This window comes from Camellia sinensis, chromosome 12, assembly GCF_055761805.1.
Source record: "Camellia sinensis isolate YWXY chromosome 12, ASM5576180v1, whole genome shotgun sequence".
In the NCBI taxonomy this organism is placed as follows: Eukaryota; Viridiplantae; Streptophyta; class Magnoliopsida; order Ericales; family Theaceae; genus Camellia; species Camellia sinensis.
In genome coordinates this window covers 40687022-40709255 of record NC_138972.1, presented here as the reverse complement: position 1 = coordinate 40709255, position 22234 = coordinate 40687022, and the positions used below count along the sequence as shown (strand labels likewise).

The 22234-nt window shown below is 36.6% G+C and overlaps 1 protein-coding gene across 1 annotated transcript; it reads right to left on the bottom strand.

Moving 5' to 3' along the window:
* Window positions 1-12779: 12779 nt before the first annotated feature.
* On the bottom strand, window positions 12780-21431 carry LOC114282279 (zeatin O-glucosyltransferase). The gene is made up of 3 exons (XM_082896812.1): window positions 20598-21431; window positions 20051-20055; window positions 12780-13662 (listed from the first exon to the last, which is right to left on the bottom strand). The coding sequence occupies exons 1-3, from the start codon at window positions 21334-21336 to the stop codon at window positions 13045-13047; spliced, it is 1362 nt and encodes a 453-aa protein (XP_082752938.1). The 5' UTR covers window positions 21337-21431; the 3' UTR covers window positions 12780-13044.
* Window positions 21432-22234: the final 803 nt, after the last annotated feature.

Below are 22234 nucleotides of genomic sequence, written 5' to 3'. Positions count from 1 at the left end.
GAAATCCTGAATTGATTGCATGAGTGTGTTGCTTTAATTGCATTTCTATCTGTCTGTCATTGAATGATTTGTTCATGTTTTGATTTCGAATTGCAAATTGAAAGCCTTATCGGCGACCGATTCAGAAATTGATTAGTGTTATATGCTAATTAGGATTTATAGAATTTTATAGTAGGTTTAATTAAAATTTGATTTGGAATGATTAAATTAGATTAAATAATGCTAGATTAATGGAATATAGGTTATTTACACTTTTGCCACTAAGTGGATTAATTCAAGGCCATTTCTTCTCACACTTTACACTTGTTTGGCATCATTCTTCATTTCATCTTCTTGACCCCAAAACATGAGAGAGATAGAGAGTTGGAAGAAAAATTGATTCATCTAGAGATTGGCTTGGAAAATTAGAGGAATTGAAGAAGAATTGCATTTTTTAGCTATCATACTTGGAATTCAAGATTTAATGTAGGAATTCATTCTTTTAATTATGAATTTAAGTTGTTACAAGAATGGTTCATTGAAAATTGGTGATTAGAGTCAAGAATTAGCTTAAAATGTTGATTTGAGAGTGAATTCATGCATGCATGTCCATATCATAGAATTTTGAGGTTGTTTTCATGAAATTCTTACATGCATGTTCATATTTTAGTTGTGGTCCAAGAATTCACCATGTTTTAGAGTTCAATCTTGCATTTGATCATGTTTTGGAGCATTGGAGTTCATGAGAACTCATGCATGTTATGTTCTTGCATTGTTCTTCAAGTTTCATTGTGATTGGTGTTCAATTGGCATACTTTTGGGCTTTGATTTTATAAAATGATCTTCAAAACATGTTGTATTTTGAGTTTCCAAGTGTTTTCCAGAAAATTGGCCCAAAAGATTGAGTTTTGATATGTTTGATTCTTGGTTTGAGCTTTGGAAGCAAATCTAGAAAACCCAGATTTTGGCTTCCACGCTCGAGCGACCACCTTTGTGTTCAGAGCTCCGCTCGAGCGACGGAATGCTGGCTCAAGCGTAGATTGCAAGCTCTCAGGTTTTTGCGTGTGCAGATGCACGCTCGAGCGACGGGACCTACACTTGAGCGAGGAACTGTGTCTCCCGCTCAAGCAAGCATCGAGCGGAGAATTTCAGCAACCAGTACTTTTCATGTTTTTACAGATCGCCCGAGCGAGGGAGTCTAGGCTCGAGCGAGGGAGTCTAGGCTCGAGCGACCCCTCTGTTTCTGTAATCTCGCTCGAGCGAGGAAATCCACGCTCGAGCGAGACCCTTGTGTTTCAGCAAATTTTGGAAAGTGTTCTAAAGTACATTTTTGCATCATCATTCCTTTCTAGGCATTCCTAAGCCATGTTTAAGGCATCTTAATGAGGATAATGTTATAGAACCACATCGAGTCAAGATAGAGGCTAAGTTATTAATCCCGAGTGTGTAATTTAGTGTGTGTTCGTTCTGCAACTGTAGGGTTGGCATCCGAGGACGCTGATTAGCCTGTCAATAGCCCAGTAATCTGTGAGTAACAATGTTGTAAATATATGTTCAATTGTTATTATTTTCTGAACAATCGACTGTACTGCTTTCTAAAGTGACATTGTTTACTGAATGAATGGTTGTCCTAATTTATGAACTGTATTCGTGGCATCCATAGCAACTTATTGTTACTGTTACTGCTACTGTTACAGAGATCTCTGTTAGTTCCAATGTTTGGAACCAATACTGTATACTGTTTTGATAGCCATCAACTGACTGTTCGGTCCATTATGACCTACTGTACTGTTTTGCTATTAGATGTACTACGTATGACTGTTATGATTTCTATTCGACTGAAATGGCATGAAATATGAGCCATTGATTGAATACCTGATGCAAATGACTGTCTTAATTACTGAAAGAATATTCATTCTTAATCCCTTTACACAGTTGTTATTCACTGGGCTTTAGCTCACTGTTTATATATGTATGTAGGTGGCCAGGCACCGGACCGAAGCTAGGAGCGTCAAGTTAAGCACATGTTTTGTCAAGCCAACCATTGTGCCTCACTTCGAGGTTCCGAGTCCGTTCAAGCCAAGGCTGTTTTGGGGTGTTCCAGATTCACCCTTTTGTCTCTGTTTTGTAACGAATGTTAAGACTTTTGACTATATAGTTATGGTAAAGGGATTGGATCCCTAACTTGTATGTTATGTGTGACGATCCAAAATTTTTTCGCTCTGCTCAAGCGGAGGAGTTGACGCTCGAGCTGACTTTTGGGGTTCCCAGCAATTTTGCAGATGGCCTGAGATTCTGAGAGTTGTGAATCTCAGCTCGAGCGGAGAAGTTGACGCTCGAGCGGTCTGCTTTATTGGTCTGTGCGCGCTCGAGCGGTTGAAGCGACGCTTGAGCGTGAAAAGTAAGATTACCCTTGACATTGTAGTAGTGTATTTGGAATCTTCTTATTTTATTTTGGAATATTGATTGAGGTGGTAATATGATGGTGAAGTAAGATAGGACCAAAAACTTTAATTCGAACAATTTATTTATGTTCAGCAGTCACTCTTTTGCCCTTTTCTTTTTCCACACTTTGAATTTGAAAGTGAGGTTAGAACCATTGAAAAGCTTATCTCCGGGGCTTCAATTTGGACACAAGAACGACCTAAAACGGAGTCCGGATGAGAGAGTTACACATGATTGAAGTTTTGGGATCTGTGCTGGGAGCAGGTACGCTCGAGCGGGAATAAGGACGCTCGAGCGGGGTTGGCGAGTACAGCAACGTAAAAATGGGATTTTGAGATCTTTTTCCACATTTTCTTTCCCCTCTCTTCTTTCCTCTTCTCCTAAGACTGAAACCTCCGAAACCCTAGCCTCAAAACCTTGATTTCCTCTATTTTGAACAACAATCCACCATGGTTTTTGCATCAAGGATGGAGAATAAGAAAAGATCAATGTTTTTACCCGATTGGAACTCGGATTTGCGAAGGTTTCTCCTCAAGCTTGCTCCTTTGTTGATTCTTGAGGTAAGGGTTCTAATACTCTTCAATACTTACATCAAGAGATAGATTTGTGGTATTTCCATTGTATTAATGTACAATTTGCATTTTTGAGCATATAGAGTAAATTATGAGATTTGGGAATTTCGGGTTTGAAGCATTGAGGGTTCAATTGATAGGTTAAGGTGATGGAGTATGATCCTTAGATGTATAATCAAGGAGGAAATTGGGATGTAAGGTCATGGTATGAGAAGTATGAATTTTTATGGAAAACTTTATGTTCTTGAAAACCGTAGGTTAATTTGTGATGATAAAGAATGATTTTGCTCAAATTGGAAATGGAATCATGGAATTGGTGGGTTGAATTATACGAGTACAAGTTTAATTGGATTTCTGAAATGTTTCGAAATAATGTTAAAAATTTACGAATGAACCTTGTTATGGGCATTGTAAATCATGTTAAAATGAGAAAGGAAATTAGGGGAAATGATTTAAAGAATTAATGTGTGACTTCATATGTATGTAGGACACGCTTCGGGAAGAATAAATGCTCCATCAACGCACTGTGAGTAATAGTACTTCACATATACATTCTTTTCTGTTAATAATCATTATTAATAACATTCTGTTGTCCGTGGCATTATGGCAACACGTATGTGGATTGAGGGTTGGTGTAACCTATGTGAACGTGGAAAGAGTTGGCTTAATTTTGTATTCCGATTACGGTTTAGGATTATCGGTAACGTGTTATGAGGACGCATAATAAATGTATATGAATTATTGAGATGATGAAACAAGTTAACAAAAAGAGTTTGTGGAAATGATATTCTGAATAGAAACCTGCTATATAATTGGGTTTGCTTACTGTTAACAGCATTACTAACGTTCTGTCATCTGTAAATTACTTCTATTGATTGGTAGCGAACAAGAGAAGCGATAATGCTCGTGTATTCCGACTCATTCTGTTTTGTTAATAATGAATCAAGACTGGTATGAGGTAAATGATAACGTCCTTATCAAGGAGTATTATTAATGTTCTGATATACATGAGACGAATATGACTATTTGTAGTAGACCATGAGATGATTTGTGTATATCGTGGTGTGACAAGATTCATATGACTTTGGGATTGTTCTGTTCTGTATATATTTCTGGGCCGAAAGGCTGTTCTGTATATATTTCTGGGCCGAAAGGCTGTTCTGTATATATTTCTGGGCCGAAAGGCTGTTCTGTATATATTTTTGGGCCGAAAGGCCGTTCTGTATATATATTTTTGGGCCGAAAGGCTGTTCTGTTATATATAGATATATATATGCATTTCTGGGCCTATGGCCATTTTGTATCTGCAGACCTATGGAAGTTCTGTACATACTGGGTTTAAAACTACTCTATTAAGAAAACTGAATTCATGGCTGTTTTGAAATGATTATGGAATGAAGTTAATCATATGTCTCTGCAGTCTTATGCCTTACTATTCAGGTTACACTTTACATTATTTATGTACTATTATTCATTGAGTTTCACTCATTCTGTATTTTGTCTGTTTCTGAAGGTGATCAACTGGGAAGCCAGTCCTAACCCTTAAGGCTCGTCTCTCTCTTGTCAACCTCGATGTGTCCAGGCACTAACCGAAGCCCGTGTATTTGTTATTGAGTTTTTGGGGTTTATGCTTCGGTTGTCTTTCATTAATATGCTTTGTTATACGCCCAATTATGGGCTGAGTCAATGTATGTGTATGTATGTTTTCTGTATATTATTTACTTTTATGATGTTGTGATTCTGGCATGATAGTGGTAGCTCAATGGAATAGATTTTTGTTTATCAGGTGCTTTCGTTCAGGCCCCATAGGTTATATTTATCAGGTTTTATGTCCATTTTTTTTGAGGTGGTCATGCCCAAACTTTTAGGGGCAGATTTGGGACGTGACAAGTGGTATCAGAGCACGAGTTGCTATCTCACACACGGATCCATTGAGCTGTAGGATGTCTAGAAAAGACTTAGGCTTCATGCATGACATCCTTAGTGCATACGAAAAGACTGATAGCAACGTTGAATGTAATCTGTTCATGCTAATGGATATGATCCATGCCTAGTGCACATTCCTTGTGTATATATATTGTAATTGATTGTTATGTAGAGCATGGCGGGATTAAGGATAGAGGATCACCTCGGGTTGGTTAGACAAAATGAAAAGGGAAAATGATTGGTAAGTAACGCACATGCAATTTTTGGTTGTTCTTTTTGCACTGATAGTCATCTATTATTTATTTAGAAGAATTGCTTGAACACTAGGTATGGAATAGGTAATTATGATATAGTTATGTCTTCCTTGTCATGGTACTGTTTGGACTTATGATTTGAAAAGTTATTGTGATACGTACCTTGATAAGTTATGTTTTGTATAGTAGTCGAATCATGTTACGTATGACCGGCTGCAAGAGAAAGTGATGTATACAGTGACCCATATAAGAAGTGAATTAGTTTATTTTGTTAAGCGCACGATAATGACATGATATGACAAGTAATGCTTTATTTTCTGATATGTTACGTTACGAATTAAGGAATGATGATCCATATATGTAAAAATATTCATGGCATCCTTAGTATAAGGCCTTGCCCGAGGGTAATAATACCGTGGGTTCAGTATGTTACAAGATATGTTTTGCCATCGACGGTCTTGTACGGATGGTGCCACCGACGGTCTTGTACGGGTGGATTATGATCAAGCATAAACTCTGATTTCTGTTTCTGATTCAAGTATAACTAGGAATATGTATGAATATGTTTCTATTTATCTGTTTCGTTTATGTGCAATCAGGATTTGATTATGGAATCCGTGATTTGTGATTTGAAGTCTGTAATCTAGTTTGTTTACGTGTATTATGTCATTTGCGATCAGGATTTCTTGTAAGAAATGATTGAAGGATTTGAAGGATCTCATCCATATCACGTGTCTACTTATGTGAGATTAACACACAAAAAAAAAAGAAGAAAAAAAGCAGCTATTGACTACTTCGAAGTCAAACTAAATGATCGGTAAGTAGCTAAGCTACTGCAAGAATTCAAATTCTGTTTTTGTATATTAAGTGACTTAAGATTGAGAAAATCATTCCTATGAACTATTTTGTGTAACTATGCAAATGTTAGAGGTTGTGACATTGTTCTATATCACCTATATGGAAGTTATGATGTGAACTGTTTTGCATGATATCGTGGATTCTGGTGAAAACAAATGGACATGGGAATATTCCATTTTGTTAATGGGTTAGCAATACCTATTGGACATTTACTTTCTCTTACATGTTTAGACGACTTTGTACAATACTCACTACATGATTACAAATTGATTGACTACCACATTGAATTAATTTTACCAAGAATTACGTCTTACTAAGAATTCTGACCCTTGATGTCACGAAATCAAATTGCTCCTTTGTTATACTATTGCACAAGTTGTTGCTCTTATGGACTCTGGAAGGATGTGATTCTTATGGTTACTGTATACTTACTGAGAGTTATAATCATATGAATGAACCTGGTAGCATCTATGTACGTGGAATAACTGGAAACTCTATTTATATTAACTGATTGAGCCCGATGATTGGTCTCTAATTTTTGTATGACCGTTTGCTGATCCACTATAATTACAAGATGTGAATACGAAACCTTGTGATTGACTTCGTGTCTTCCAGTAAGAAAAAGAAGAATTGTTTGAATGATAGAAAAAAAAAAAAAAAAAAAAAAAGAGAAGAGACCAAAGTAATTTGTGCTATGACAAGAAAAAGCGCTAGTAAAGGAAAATATTATACCTTACGGTTATGATCGATTAATCAAGTAAGATTTTGAATTCGATTTCTAGCCTTGTTTTTGATAGCTGTATTTATTATCCAGATTTGAACTTGTGATGACATGATCAGGTGTTTATAATGGGGATTCTTCTTCCCACCATTTCGATCTTGTCAAGAATTAGTAAATGTGGTTTTGACCCCACATAACGATATGATTTTGATATGATTTCGGAAATGGAATATGTTGTACTTCTTAGGCAGAACCTTATTTGGTAGGTTCTAAGATCTGATTCAATGATGCATAATAGGATTTAAGTCTAACCACGTAATTAATTTATTTTGGGAACTATATGTAACCGTAATGGTCATGTACTACCGAGTAAATTGCATTATAAGATAAGTTTGAACGTGTACTCTCTAATCAAAATTGCGTTTGAAGTATTACAGCTGGGCTGACCTAGTTAGAGATTTAGTGGAGAGTACTTTCATTATGATTACAATTAATGCATGCTGTAAGAATTTATATATCATGTTTTTCAGTCCTTGTTTTGTACTTTTAAATGTTTATGGTGAAATCTCCTGAGCAGTTAAGACTAAATAGTGAAACCTTGTTTAAGGATGCCTATCTGTTTAACAAGAAACGTATCTGTTATACTTAGAATAATCGGATAAGAAATTGGAAGCCTTAAAGGTTTAATTATCTGAATTGATTATGTATCTGTGATCAGCATAATTTGTATGTAATCTTAAGTATGTTTACGAGATTTCAATTTCGGAATGATTTAACGATTGGATTTTGTCCTATATGCTTTTATATATGACTATCTATATGTATACGTAAGTCTTCTTATGTATGGAAAGGAATAAGGGTTGAAAAGAAAAGCATAGACCTTCTAGGGAGCAAATGAGAAAGTGAAAAGGTTGTAGAGATCCTAAAGCTTAAGGTATGTTTGATTGGCTTCTCTTGAAGTTAAGTAGGAACTCCTCTATGTAATTGTCTTTAAAGAGTAATTGTATGATAGTCTGCACTTTTTTTTTAATGTCAAGTGGAATAAAGAAATGGTGGTGCCGTTAAGTGAAGTGTAATTGAAAATTTGTTGTTAATTGAGAAGTTGCTATGGACTTCGGGATTATAAATGGTTAGTATTGCTCCTTACCCGTTGAAATTCTGATGTGTGTGTGTTAATCGAAAGTATTTATGACCCTTTCCTATCTCAAGTGTGGATCTAGTTTTGGAGCATTACCGAATGTGTTTCCGTCTATGTTTGAACTGTCTTCTATTTGGTCTCCTTCAATTTCGAGGATGAAATTTCTTTTAAGGAGGGAAGGATGTGACGATCCAGAATTTTTCGCTCTGCTCGAGCGGAGGAGTTGACGCTCGAGTTGACTTTTGGGGTTCCTAGCAATTTTGCAGACGGCCTGAGATTCTGAGAGTTGTGAATCTCCGCTCGAGCGGAGAAGTTGACGCTCGAGCGGACTGCTTTATTGGTCTGTGCGCGCTCGAGCGGTTGAAGCGACGCTCGAGCGTGAAAAGTAAGATTACCCTTGACATTGTAGTAGTGTATTTGGAATCTTCTTATTTCATTTTGGAATATTGATTGAGGTGGTAATATGATGGTGAAGTAAGATAGGACCAAAAACTTTAATTCGAACAATTTGTTTATGTTCAGCAGTCACTCTTTTGCCCTTTTCTTTTTCCACACTTTGAATTTGAAAGTAAGGTTAGAACCATTGAAAAGCTTATCTCCGGGGCTTCAATTTGGACACAAGAACGACCTAAAACGGAGTCCGGATGAGAGAGTTACACATGATTGAAGTTTTGGGATCTGTGCTGGGAGCAGGTACGCTCGAGCGGGAATAAGGACGCTCGAGCGGGGTTGGCGAGTACAACAACGTAAAAATGGGATTTTGAGATCTTTTTCCACATTTTCTTTCCCCTCTCTTCTTTCCTCTTCTCCTAAGACTGAAACCTCCGAAACCCTAGCCTCAAAACCTTGATTTCCTCTATTTTGAACAACAATCCACCATGGTTTTTGCATCAAGGATGGAGAATAAGAAAAGATCAATGTTTTTACCCGATTGGAACTCGGATTTGCGAAGGTTTCTCCTCAAGCTTGCTCCTTTGTTGATTCTTGAGGTAAGGGTTCTAATACTCTTCAATACTTACATCAAGAGATAGATTTGTGGTATTTCCATTGTATTAATGTACAATTTGCATTTTTGAGCATATAGAGTAAATTATGAGATTTGGGAATTTCGGGTTTGAAGCATTGAGGGTTCAATTGATAGGTTAAGGTGATGGAGTATGATCCTTAGATGTATAATCAAGGAGGAAATTGGGATGTAAGGTCATGGTATGAGAAGTATGAATTTTTATGGAAAACTTTATGTTCTTGAAAACCGTAGGTTAATTTGTGATGATAAAGAATGATTTTGCTCAAATTGGAAATGGAATCATGGAATTGGTGGGTTGAATTATACGAGTACAAGTTTAATTGGATTTCTGAAATGTTTCGAAATAATGTTAAAAATTTACGAATGAACCTTGTTATGGGCATTGTAAATCATGTTAAAATGAGAAAGGAAATTAGGGGAAATGATTTAAAGAATTAATGTGTGACTTCATATGTATGTAGGACACGCTTCGGGAGGAATAAATGCTCCATCAACGCACTGTGAGTAATAGTACTTCACATATACATTCTTTTCTGTTAATAATCATTATTAATAACATTCTGTTGTCCGTGGCATTATGGCAACACGTATGTGGATTGAGGGTTGGTGTAACCTATGTGAACGTGGAAAGAGTTGGCTTAATTTTGTATTCCGATTACGGTTTAGGATTATCGGAAACGTGTTATGAGGACGCATAATAAATGTATATGAATTATTGAGATGATGAAACAAGTTAACAAAAAGAGTTTGTGGAAATGATATTCTGAATAGAAACTTGCTATATAATTGGGTTTGCTTACTGTTAACAGCATTACTAACGTTCTGTCATCTGTAAATTACTTCTATTGATTGGTAGCGAACAAGAGAAGCGATAATGCTCGTGTATTCCGACTCATTCTGTTTTGTTAATAATGAATCAAGACTGGTATGAGGTAAATGATAATGTCCTTATCAAGGAGTATTATTAATGTTCTGATATACATGAGACGAATATGAGTATTTGTAGTAGACCATGAGATGATTTGTGTATATCGTGGTGTGACAAGATTCATATGACTTTGGGATTGTTCTGTTCTGTATATATTTCTGGGCCGAAAGGCTGTTCTGTATATATTTCTGGGCCGAAAGGTTGTTCTGGGCCGAAAGGCTGTTCTGTATATATTTCTGGGCCGAAAGGCTGTTCTGGGCCGAAAGGCTGTTCTGTATATATTTCTGGGCCGAAAGGGCTGTTCTGGGCCGAAAGGCTGTTCTGTATATATTTCTAGGCCGAAAGGCCGTTCTATATATATATTTCTGGGCCGAAAGGCTGTTCTGTTATATATATATATATATATATGCATTTCTGGGCCTATGGCCATTTTGTATCTGCAGACCTATGGAAGTTCTGTACATACTGGGTTTAAAACTACTCTGTTAAGAAAACTGAATTCATGGCTGTTTTGAAATGATTATGGAATGAAGTTAATCATATGTCTCTGCAGTCTTATGCCTTACTATTTAGGTTACACTTTACATTATTTATGTACTATTATTCATTGAGTTTCACTCATTCTGTATTTTGTCTGTTCTGTAGGTGATCAACTGGGAAGCCAGTCCTAGCCCTTAAGGCTCGTCTTTCTCTTGTCAACCTCGATGTGTCCAGGCACTAACCGAAGCCCGTGTATTTGTTATTGAGTTTTTGGGGTTTATGCTTCGGTTGTCTTTCATTAATATGCTTTGTTATATGCCCAATTATGGGTTGAGTCAATGTATGTGTATGTATGTTTTCTGTATATTATTTACTTTTATGATGTTGTGATCCTGGCATGATAGTGGTAGCTCAATGGAATAGATTTTTGTTTATTAGGTGCTTCCGTTCAGGCCCCATAGGTTATATTTATCAGGTTTTATGTCCATTTTTTTTGAGGTGGTCATGCCCAAACTTTTAGGGGCGGGTTTGGGACGTGACATTATGTCTATCCGATATGTATATATGTTTATGGTTATGAATGTGGACTAGTCCATAAAAGTCTTTTTTTATTCAGATTTTCACAGCTCATTGGACATCTTTTATTTACTGTTTGACTTCCGCCAGCCCCCTACTCTGTACTGTTGTTATTACTGTTAAGCAGGCCTTTGGTAATCACGGATTATTGGCCGATTACGATGCTAAACCCATAGGGGCGGGTTTGGGTCGTGACAGAGAGCAAGTTCAATCAACGAAGAATTACACATGTTAAGTTTCAGAAAAAAAAAATATTTTATTATTTTAATTATTAATATTTATTATTTTTTATAAAATATTTTTTATGATCATACCAATGTGTAATTCTCCCTTCAATCAAGGGCAGTAATAGATTGCACATTTAAAGCCATGGTAGAGCCCATATGGGCGGTCACTAAAAGGTTGTTTACAATTAGATGATTATGAATCTCAGACATTTGAGAAGTCTGAGACTTTGGACGGAGTATAATCCCAAATTTCAAGTCTTGAGTACTAAGTTAACCCCTTGAGATTCTTGAGACATTATTGAATACAAATTACCTAAAAAATTGTTCTCACTTGATGATGTAGAATGCTTAACCATATAGTTCAAAACTCATGGACAAATAGGGCAAAGGGTAAAAGTACTAGCAGACGCAAAATTCGATCGGAACATGGAAAATGGCGTCACGGTCAATACCCATCACTTTGCAATGGTGTATTATAGATTTCGGCCAAATTCCACCGTTTAGGCCTTCAATTGCTTGATTTTGCCATTTCAGGGAAGAATTGTTTCGTTAACTACTTGGTCTAAACAAATCTATTTGATGTTAGGTTTTTTTCCAGCATGCTTAGTTTTCATTATGTTTTCAAGATTTGAGCTCAACTCAAATCTTTCTATTTTTGGTAAATTTTGTATTTTATTTGATTTAGGTGTAATTAGCAAGCTTTACCTTTTTTGATTTATTTCCTAAGTTGAATTAGGATTAGTTCTATTATAAAAAAAGCTTGTAAGGATTAGGGAAAAATAGCTTTGATTTAATGTATACAATTTGACAAAGATTTCTCTTATTTTTCCTATATTTCTAGTAATCTTTTGATTCAACAGATTTGTAGAAGAGTTGCGACTATCATAGCTCCGTGATTCTGCTGCTATCACGTTCCTATGTTGCGTTAGTTGGTATCAAAGCTTAGGCTCAGTTCTTGATTTATCTTCATAGTCCGAGGAGTTCGTGGTAGTAGTTGACAAACTGCTTCATCCCATACAATAATACCACAATTTCATAAATTTTACTTCAAATGTTATTCAAAAACATTAATTTATGACTCAAATTCATTGTATACTTAGACTCCATATTTCATCAATTCAATATCTACATTTTTTTGGGAGATTTTTCCAGAATAGTTTGAATTCCATATCGTTGTCTGTAGAAAGTCTAAGCCACAATTGACGAAGCGGAATACATAGAGAAGCAGATATATCATTGTAGTAGATAAAAAGGGATCTCAAATCCATGGGAAAAATAAAACCTTGATTTTAGAAGGAAGAGAAAATTATGAATATTATTGAGGGGCAATTTGGGAATTTCGTAAAAAGCTAATTTTTTGATTTTTTAGCTTTTTTACACAAAAAAAAGTCACAAAAAAACTTGATTTTTTAGCAAAAAAATCAAAAAAATCAACATTTTACTAATTTCCCAACACACCATTGAATAAAAGTTGTTTTGCCCTAAGACATATGCCATTATTTATAATAGACGAACCTATATAATGCTAATTCTTTGCTACACACGAAAATAAATAGAAAAATATCAAAATTTGAAAAATTGAGCTAAGCCCAAATCTAAATATACTAGGAAATATTAGAAACACGTCAAAACAGGCAAAACAGGGCGGTGCTAAAATTGGATTTCTCAAAATAAAAACGAAGCTCTCTTAAAAAGGTAACATCACTAATTTGGGGTCTCAACGAAGGAATTGGCTAAAATCCACCATACATCATCACTAGGGACGAGGATGACTTTGATTTAAAATGTCAATTCTGATCAAACTATTAAATTTGAGATAATTTCAAACTCGTTACAAGAGTTCCTCAGCTGCATGTTCTGCATCAACAATTCACTTCAAGGAACATCAAAACATCTCGGGACAAGAAGCAAACCTACCTACTTATGTGAGCAATGAACGAATCCAAGTCCATCCGAGAAAAACCACCTTCCTTCACAGAGAGCCGAGTGGCACCACCTAGTTCCTCAGCTTTCTTCCTCATCTCTTCTCCTTCTTTTGATGCCATTAATGTTTTGATAGCTTTTGCAATGGTTGATGAACTCACTAGCTCCTTCTGTTGTGCCCATTGATTAACAGGAATGCCAACCTTCAATATGTTTGTTGCCAGAAAAGCATTAATGGGTTGGTCAAAGTTCATAGGCCAAGTAGCTATAGGCACTCCCATGGAAATACTCTCCATGCATGAATTCCATCCACAGTGACTCATGAACCCACCTGTTGATGGGTGTCCCAAAATTTGTAGTTGAGGTGCCCAATCTCTCACCACCATTCCAACTTCTTTCATTCTCTCCTCATACCCTTCTGGCAGTTCACCTCTCTTGACATCTTCTGAAAAAATGGATCCCTCATCTGCATGTCTGAACACCCAGATGAACTTCTGCTCGCTTTGTTCTAACCCAATTGCAAGCTCTTTGATTTGTTCATCTGTCATTGAAGTTGTCGATCCGAACGAAACATACAACACAGAATTTGGAGCTTGCTTATCAAGCCACTCCAAATGTTAGAAATTGGGCGCCCATGTGGCATGACCCTTAGAACCTTTTGAACCTCATCCAAATGGGTTTTGAATTTGAATTCAAACCTATTTGGATGAGCCACTCAGGATATATATCTATCATATCATGATATGGATAGATGATATAGATATCAGATATTATCTCATTTAACCAATGGATAAATGAGATAAATATAATATATATCTGATATATGGTTATGGGTAACCAAGAGAAAAAACAACGTAGGTTTTGTTTTCTACCCATAAACTGACTCTCTCCCAAGAAACAACGATCAAGTCAATTGCACTGTGGTTTGTGTGGGTGATATTCACCATTGTAATATCACCCCACTGCTGGGATTGATTTATCAGACTCTGGAAGCACGTGATTTATCCACGAGGTTCTATCATCGAAAGGTATGATATGATTATTTTATCCGCTGCATAATTGTTTGTTTTTATTTACATTGGTATCAGAGCCATTGATGGATATTTTCGTGTTTCTATTTTTACATGCGTATATATACATGTATATGCATGAATATTAATGGAGGAGGAAGATGAAGTGCATGGTTTTCTTTTTTGCATTTTAACTCCATTTAGATTGAGAGAGTGATATATCTCAATTTTATGTTGCTTAAATGTTATTTTTTATGCCATAAATGTTTTTATTGTGAAAAATGGAGTCCGTCAGTACAAAAATCGGACCGGAAAACACCCGGGAAGGCGGCGCGTGTGATTCACGCGCTGTATGACGCCGAGCAGCATCCCCACGCGCCACCACGCGCCTCCACGCGCTGAGCGCGTTAGGCACGCGCCCCCCACGCGCCACACGCGCGATCTGTCAGCTTCCTTCCACACGCGCGCGTTAGCCGCGCCGCTTCCAGCCGCGCCACGTGTGCGACACACGCGCGCCATGCGCCGCGCCGCGCCGACTCGCGCCGAGTTGCGCTGAGCCGCGAGCCGAGCCGTTTTTCCCCCTGGCTTGGCTCTAAGGCTCTGTTTGTTTGTTTTTTAATTCTGATTTGCGTTAATTGGCCATAATTTATTCGTTATAGCTTTATTTTAAGCATGGTTGGTACCCTTAGACTCAGAATTAATTTTTCTACATTCTGTAAAATTTTGAAAATTTTACGAAAATAAAAAATATTTATTCTGTGTTAATAATTCATTTTTTATGCTTTAAAATGATTCTGGTATTACATAAATAATTTTCTGGGGTTGAAATTTTTATTGTGGACTTCTGAAATGTTTTACTATCTACTGGTAATATTGTCTCAGTTTATCAGTTTCTGGATTTTTTATTTCTAATTTTATGTGTGTTTATTAGTTATTTAAAATTCCAGAATATTTCAGAAAAATTCCAGAAAATTTCAAAATGATGTACACTTTAATTATGGCATAATCTGAATATTGAATATAGCATATTTTTTTTTGGATTTGTAATATGTTGAAATTAGAAGAGCATGATTATTTATTTATTTATATTCCATTATTAAATAAATATAGCATGAGTTATTTGTAGATTTACATTAAAATGCTATTGTATGGAATTTATCATGCTTTGTATATGCCATAGTCAGTGGGAGGTTATTCGGTTGAGAGAAATCTTTGTAGATTAACTCCCGAAAACCAATATTTTGCGCATAAATTAAACTAAATTTTGGATAATTGTCACTTGTGGCGCAAGAGATGATTACGAGCATAGCGGATTTTCGATCTTGCGACTTGTGTAATATTGTCACTATTTAATTTAGATTTTTGCGGCAAAATTATATTATGCTAATCAAATTAATCCCAATGCGAATTTCTCTCTAAATTGATTTAGCTTATGGAAGTTAATTTGGTTGACCTAAACTTAGTAGAGATGTTCAAATGTGAACAAACTAATCCCATTCTTTAGATGAGCAAAAGTCTTGGAGACTTTAGGTCAAACCTTAATTGAGCCAAAGTAAGGAAACATGACTCAAAGTCGCCGTGTTTTTGTTGCCTTGTTTGGCACAATAAAAACTAATGTGTGCGCTATAGTTAGCGGCACGCTACATAGTTTTGGTTGGCGAGTTTTGGAGTTTTGAAATTAGTAAGCCCTCAATAGATCTGTATATGATCTTGACTAATGAGCTGCGCGGATTGACTTTGTAATTTGACTTGTAAATAATGTTACATCATTGGATGAAGTAACATTCAAGAGTCACGTCATCCAAGAAATGCGAGCTTAAATAAATTAGTCATTAAGTGTAAGACGAGTAGCCAGTACGAGCAGTGTTTTGCTCTCTACCCAATTATTGGGAGTGGATTGAGCGAAATTTCATGCACTATAATAGTGTGCGTTGAAATATCACGTGAAGTTAAAAGATTAGCGCTTAGAAGCTGCAAAATCTATTAACACTGAGTGAAAAGATTAGCGCTTAGTGGCTGCAAAATCTATTAGCATTGCCAACTTGTCTAAGTGTGGACACTTACTGTTTCCACACTTGAGTGTGAAACATGGATGAGGTGCTTCTTTGTGTGATTCCTTTACTAGGCTAACGTTTTGAATAACATTTACCACTAAGCGCAAACGTTGCAGCATAGTAATGAAAAGGTTAAGGCTGACAAGGTTGTTATGACTCTAAGAATTTAACGCATCGCTTGTAAGAGCATTGTGTTGAATTAGACTCTTTAGCCTAATTCGCGCTTAAGTTACTTCAGGAGCTATCATAGTTGATAGCTTATTCTCTCCTTCTTGTGGATAGTAGAATTAATTGCAAGTAACTATGAAGCGAGAAATAGAGATGGCAACAGGAGTATCGTCATCTTTCAACTAGATGTATTAAAGTGTATGGAGAATAAAATTGACTTGAAGGTGCAGGGTATTAGCACTTACTAGTTAAATTTGCGACTTAGGCGCAGTTGATATCTCCATGACATCCTTTTTATGATCTAGTGAATATGACTTAGTCGTGAGTCATTACCTAGTTGGGCCTAAACTTTTAAAACTTGTCTTCGAGAACTCACACATTAAGATGATTGGAATTAGTTTATGACATTGGTCATGAACCAGTGGCTTATTATACTTAATCACATTAATGAGATGATGACACGATGGTTTGAGTAGGCCTTCTCGGGCCCACTCGCTTATGACATCCTGCTCTCATGTGAATGTGTAACTTTGTTCGCAATGGGTGCGCACAAGTAAGTAGGAAAGCCGCAGAAGGTCATTTGTTTTGGCGCATTTAGTCCACTATGATATTTTGTGACTAGATATGTGTGAGGGTACAATAGCTAAGCCTCAATCTTGACACATTTATAGATTACGATACGCATCTGAGTCAAGACTATTTGATCTCCCATAAGTCAAAAGTTTTGAGATGATTTTTGACATTGCACATATGAGGTCGAGATCAATTAGATAAGAGTTTTTTGTGCTTTTAGTTTTGACCAAGGTGGCGAGTATCTATTTGAGTTATTTTTTCAGAAAAACTCTGTGAAGAGAGATGGATGCTTAGAACATTGATTATTCCTAGTACTCAACAACACACTGGTGTAGTAGAGATAAGGAATTAAATATTGTTAATGTTAGGTAGATAATGGCGCAAAATGTTTCCCAATTGGGAATTGCACTAGTTTGTTGCCTATATCCCTAACTAAGTGCCCTCCATATCAGTTTTTACACTCCATTTTGAGTAATGGGTTAGCAGAGAGCCATCTATGGGCGATCTGTAACCATTAAGCAGCTTATCTTTATTCTACTTCTCATAAGATTGCGAAGTTAAGACCTAGGGTTCTATAGCGCATTATTGTATGCTGTCTTGTAAACACAAAGGGTCGTGTGGCGCATTATTGTATGCGGTCATGCAAACCCTCCGGGTCATGTGCATATAGGTAAGCAGCTTTGTGGTAGTGTAACTAAGTCACATAAAGTTTTATTAGTAAAGGTGACGTGAATAGAGTTTTCGGAACTCTATAAGATGGAGAATTCCAAGCATAGCGCTCTATGTAGCCTAGTTGAGAATGGAAAGAAATTTCCAATATCCTAGGGACAGTGGGAGCGATGTGTCTACTAATGGATTACTCCATTAGAGCAGAATACTCTACATTCTTAGTTGCGTGGTAGCAAATGTGAAAATTTTCCACGTCATCACTGGGTGATTGAGAGGGAAACATTCATGATTGCTCCGCAAGATGATAAAGAGCCTAGGATAATGCCAAAGGCTCTAGTCTCCTGTTTTTAGAAAGTGGATCAATGTTGCGCAGTTTAAGACAAAGTCTTTGAGGATTAACCATTTTTTATAATTTGGTTGACTTTCCATTATGACGCAAAACTGTTATAAAGTTATGCGTAATTTGGATAGTCATTTTTGAGGCATAAGGCTCGCTAGATACCGAATGGTCGCACCATTGAGGAAAGTGTAGACTATGAGAAGACTTCCTCCTGGGGAGTGAGGTTATTTTGACTTAGGCTATAATTGACATAAGTTCGGAACATTGATTTGTGGACATTGTGACCCGATTTCTCATTAGAGAATTGGATAAGTAGATCCGTAGGGATTTACCTTCTGCTTTTATGGTGAAAAGTTAGGAGCGCAAAAAGGTTGCTAGTTCCAATAAATCTTTTACAGCCTAAAGCAGTTATCCAAACAGTGGTTCTTAGATTTCGTCAAGCCATGATAGGGCAACGATGATCGATGAAGACCACTGAGGCATGATCAATGGTCCAAAAAAAGTTTTTCCTTACTTAGTCATTATGAGCCAGGAATTTATAAGGTTGTCGCCACCTAGGGTGGGCAGTCCTCCATTTTAGATATGATGGACATGGGTGATGTAATTCATATGCTCGGATGTACGATCCTTAGGGATTGTTTTAAGAAAATTCTCGGTCTGTCTTCGATGACTTACATAGAGAATATCTTAGAATGATTCTAGATGCAAAATTGCAAATCCATTGACTTACCTATCGGTAAAAGCCAGAGCCTTAGCTATTGAGTGAATCCTCAGATTATCTTTGGGAGAAACAGATGACCTATATTCCTTGATCTTTTCTTTGTTGTGGGAGCCTAAAGTACGCTATGTGGGCGTATTCGGCATGATAAGTGTTATCTTTGATAAATGGTTAACTGAGTTGTTCAGACTTTGACCTTGCTCATTAGACTGTGGATAAAATGCTTTATTAGAAGCATATTAATTTGCTCATTGTAAAATTCAATGCGCTGGTTGGGCGCATCTGCGCTAGTTGGGCGCATTAAGAATGAACGCAAATTGGTCACCAAAAAATATCTTTAGAGAGGTTATTGCGCAAGAGGTAGTGATCTTAAATCATTTCATGTGAGGCGCACATGGTGGATTCCGTTGTATATACTTATCGCAAGAGGTGCTGATATGGCTTATGTTTGGAATCCATAATTGCGCAAGCTGTGGTCATTTTTTTTAAATCGATCACTTATTTTGAGATGATGGGATGTTGACACTATTATGGTTTGTGTCAAAATGATTAGCAGATGATGATGTCAGCAGGCAAGATTGGCTCACTCACACGAGCAATCGCCCTTGGCGCTTGGGAGCGAGCAAGGATGAGACTGGTGGTTTATTTTATTCGGAGCCAAGAGAGGCTTAAATCATCCACTATGTATGTCGCCTTGGTTATAACCAAGATGAGGTCGTGTTAAGGACCAAACATGGATGTTAGTACCCACTTTCCATGTTGTGCCTGTTATGATTAGCCAGATGCGAGATCTCATTTGGCGCCTAGAAGGCGAGCAAATAGAGAATTCGGGTTAGGCGCTAGAAAGCGACTAGACTAATATCTGTACGGTGTATCGAGTATGACGTCACTCTTTATGGAAGAGTTACTCCACCGTAACATGTATTCATACTATATGTGCTTAGCGACCGAGTAATGAGGTGAGAGAATGGATCCCTGCTTCCTCACCGTGTGAGTCTTACGAGTCATTATTGATATGACTTTCATTTATATACCCTTTTGTGACTTTTGACTATGTCATAAGGTAAGGGGTTGATGTTCTGCTACTTTGGTATGTTGCCTGCGGTCATGTATGATTCGGCCTTAAGGGACATCACTGGGAAAGCGGTCAATCCTAAACTAAATGGCATGAGGGCAAAGGGAAGATCATCTAGTATTACACCACTGTTGTATATTCACTGCCGGCAACTCACATCGCTCTGTATGAGAGGCGAATTGAGTGTGAATATATTGCAAGAATTAAGAGGGTCAAACATGCTCTTTTTGAGGGATTAGAGATGTTTTTTGGACCGGTGTAATTAGATGGGTCTGGGGTATATGAGACACTATTTCTATTCTTTTTGGGTTGATGTCTCTATGCTGGCTCATTTTGAGTTTCTAGTATAGAGCTCCCACATGCAGGTGTTCTCAGCAGTCGCACGGTGCAGTGGCTAGTATGAGATTGTTTTTTTTTAGGGAGATTGAGATTGAGACGTGGCAGTGTCATGCCAACTCATGTCCGAGTGGGAGATGTTAGAAATTGGGCGCCCATGTGGCATGACCCTTAGAACCTTTTGAACCTCATCCAAATGGGTTTTGAATTTGAATTCAAACCTATTTGGATGAGCCACTCAGGATATATATCTATCATATCATGATATGGATAGATGATATAGATATCAGATATTATCTCATTTAACCAATGGATAAATGAGATAAATATAATATATATCTGATATATGGTTATGGGTAACCAAGAGAAAAAACAACGTAGGTTTTGTTTTCTACCCATAAACTGACTCTCTCCCAAGAAACAACGATCAAGTCAATTGCACTGTGGTTTGTGTGGGTGATATTCACCATTGTAATATCACCCCACTGCTGGGATTGATTTATCAGACTCTGGAAGCACGTGATTTATCCACGAGGTTCTATCATCGAAAGGTATGATATGATTATTTTATCCGCTGCATAATTGTTTGTTTTTATTTACATTTGTGTTGGCCTTTTGAATTTATGCTGTCATATAAGTTCAATGGCCCAATTGCCCATTGCTTCTGGTCTGCAGCAATGTGTTCCTTTTCTAACAAATCGATATAAGGACCTTCGATTGATCTGCATGAATTAATGATACTTCCAGATCTAAAATCAGAGTGAAGACTTGAAAGATTTACAAGCTCAGGTGCAGTGACGCCTGAATCTTGCATAGATGGCAACCCTTCTGGTACTTCTTGTCGCTTCTGGAAAGGTTTTCCCATAACTTTCCATCCATCGAAGAAACTGATGATCGCAGAAATGGGATTAAAAGCAAATGCTTCTACATTAGGTAGAGTAGCACCGTCTTGAATCACGTAAGCCATGACGACATCGTGGATGATGATAACTCTTCTGGTTGTGGGAGATATTTTTTGTAAGAGTGAAGCTACGTGTTGGCGGAGATGAAAAGAGGATTCGAAAGGCGATGGTGAGAGATTTGGAGGAGTGGGGAACTCATGGAAATGAATGATGTTGGCATTAACATCATCAATATAGTTTCTTGTGCCATTGAAGCGTTGTTTGACTTGGTGAATGTGGGTGCCCCAACAGGCATAGTGAACTGGGATGTTGTAGGAGGAGATGAGACAGGAGAGTTCGAGGAGCTGGTTTAGATGGCTCTGGCATGGAAAAGGCACCATGATTACAACCACTTGTTCTTCATCATGGCTTGGATGTTGTTTGTTTTGGACCTCCATGGATTATATTTTTAGAGAGACTTTTGAAGTTGCTCAGCTCTCTTTTTCTCTCTTGTGTGGATGATCAAAGCTTATCTGTTTCACCGTGAGTGGTCTCTTTATAACAGAAAATAAAAGTTTATAGAATAACCGTAATTGATTACAGGCACAGAAAAATTACCAAATTAATGGCATAAAATATGAATTTAACAATAGAGGTAAAATTGTATTTTTTTTTATAATTATCCCTAATTTGAAATGCTAGAATTACTTTTTGCAGTATGGTTGAATAAGAAAGGGATAATTACATGCAGGGAGTTGGGAGAAAAAATTATGTTATTTTAAATGAAAGGTTGTGAGGTGCAAGTGTCAGTTGCACCCCTCTAGATATTGGTAATTTTTTTTCTCCAACTTCTATATGTGCGTAGTTTTCCCAATAAAAAAATATAATTTATTATTGTAAAAGTGCTACCCATCATGAAAATGTATTCTAAATTTTATCACAAAGAATGAGTTTATAGGTTAACTCGTTTAGAAATATGTTATTTTAATAAATTTTCTTTTTAATTTTTTGATTAAACATGAGATAAAAAAATTAATATGTTTTAGATGATTGTTTGACATTTTACGAAAAAATGTGTAAAAAGTAGAAAGAAAAAATAATTATTTAACTTTTTTGTATAGGTTGTTAGCTTTTTAAATTTTTTAGTGACTTTTAAGCTAAAATATTGAATTGTCAAACGAGATTATTTAAAAATAGACTATTTTAGTAACTTTTTTGATTAAAATATAAAATGAACAAATTAATATGTTTAGAATAATTTTTTAATTCTTTTAAAAAAAAGTGTAAAAAATAGAGAAGAATTTTTTTTTTTTTTGATTTTTTTATATAGTTCTTTGACTTTTGATATATATATAT